The sequence below is a fragment of the Pygoscelis adeliae genome, unplaced genomic scaffold, assembly GCF_000699105.1.
Source record: "Pygoscelis adeliae isolate BGI_AS28 unplaced genomic scaffold, ASM69910v1 Scaffold302, whole genome shotgun sequence".
Classification (NCBI taxonomy): Eukaryota; Metazoa; Chordata; class Aves; order Sphenisciformes; family Spheniscidae; genus Pygoscelis; species Pygoscelis adeliae.
The window spans coordinates 1,518,316-1,519,289 of NW_008824372.1; the positions used below are offsets into that span (position 1 = coordinate 1,518,316).

At 66.6% G+C, this 974-nt stretch overlaps 1 protein-coding gene across 1 annotated transcript in view; it reads left to right on the plus strand.

The window, feature by feature from the left end:
* The first annotated feature begins 199 nt into the window (after window positions 1-199).
* The window catches only part of LOC103913614 (histone H1oo), a 1,236-nt gene continuing 461 nt past the window's right edge, over window positions 200-974 (plus strand). Inside the window, exons 1-3 of the mRNA XM_009320116.1 lie at window positions 200-215; window positions 440-723; window positions 811-957. Of these exons, the coding sequence (XP_009318391.1) occupies window positions 200-215; window positions 440-723; window positions 811-957 (447 nt within the window). The remainder of the gene's footprint in view (window positions 216-439; window positions 724-810; window positions 958-974) is intronic.

Consider the following 974-nt stretch of genomic DNA (forward strand, 5'->3'; position numbering starts at 1 on the left):
GCGCAAGGGCCCCGCAGCTGCCCAGCCACGTGCTCCCACCGGGGCGGCAACCAGAGCAATTAGCAGCTGCTAACCAGCCCCTGCAGTTAGGGTGCTAATCAGATAAATTAGCTGGAAGTGAAGCGAGCCTGTGAGCAAGAGCTGGGGCTGTCTGGGCCTGGGGCTTTAGGCTGGTGTGCTCAGGTGGGCGTGCGCTGCCATGGAGCCTCAGCTGGGTAAGGGATTTGCCAAGCGCTGTGGGGTCCCGGCAGAGCTGGGGCTCCTGTGGGGCTGGGGCACTGCTCGGGCTCGAGCTCTGGTGGCCATGGTCCCTGTGAGGCCGCAGGGATGAGCGGGGTCGTGGCTGCTCAGCTTCTAGGGGGCTTTGCAGCCCTTGGGGGTGTGAGTGCCTTGGGGCTGAGCCCAGGTCCCAAGGGATGCCTCTCGCCTCTCCCAGCAGCTGAAGCTGCTGGCACAGCCCAGCTCCCGGTTCGGCTGGCCCGGGGCCGGCGGCCCCCCCACCCCCCCACCCTGCACATGGTCATCGAGGCTCTGCGGGCCCAGGACAAGAGGAAGGGTGCCTCTGTTATTGCCATCAAGCGGTTCATCCTGGCCAAGTACCCCACCGTGGACCCCATCCGCCTCAAGTACCTGCTGAAGCAGGCGCTGAGCAAGGGGCTGAGCCGTGGGGACCTGGTGCGGCCCCACAACTCCTCCGCCATGGGGGCCACTGGCCGCTTCAAGGTGAGCAGGGGTCTGCTGGCCCCGAAGCAGTGGGGCTGGGGGCGGAGGTGCTGCCTGGCCTCACTTCCACCCTTCTCTCACCCCCAGTTAGCCCCCAAGAAGCTGCAACACAAGCAGCCACCGGGCCAGGTGAATCCTGATGGAGGACAGGCTCCGAAGCTGGGACGGAAAGGGACCACGAAGCCCCCCCGGGCCCCCGTGGCAGGTGTGCGACAGCAAGGTAAAGGGCTAGTGGTACCACGAGCCACCCC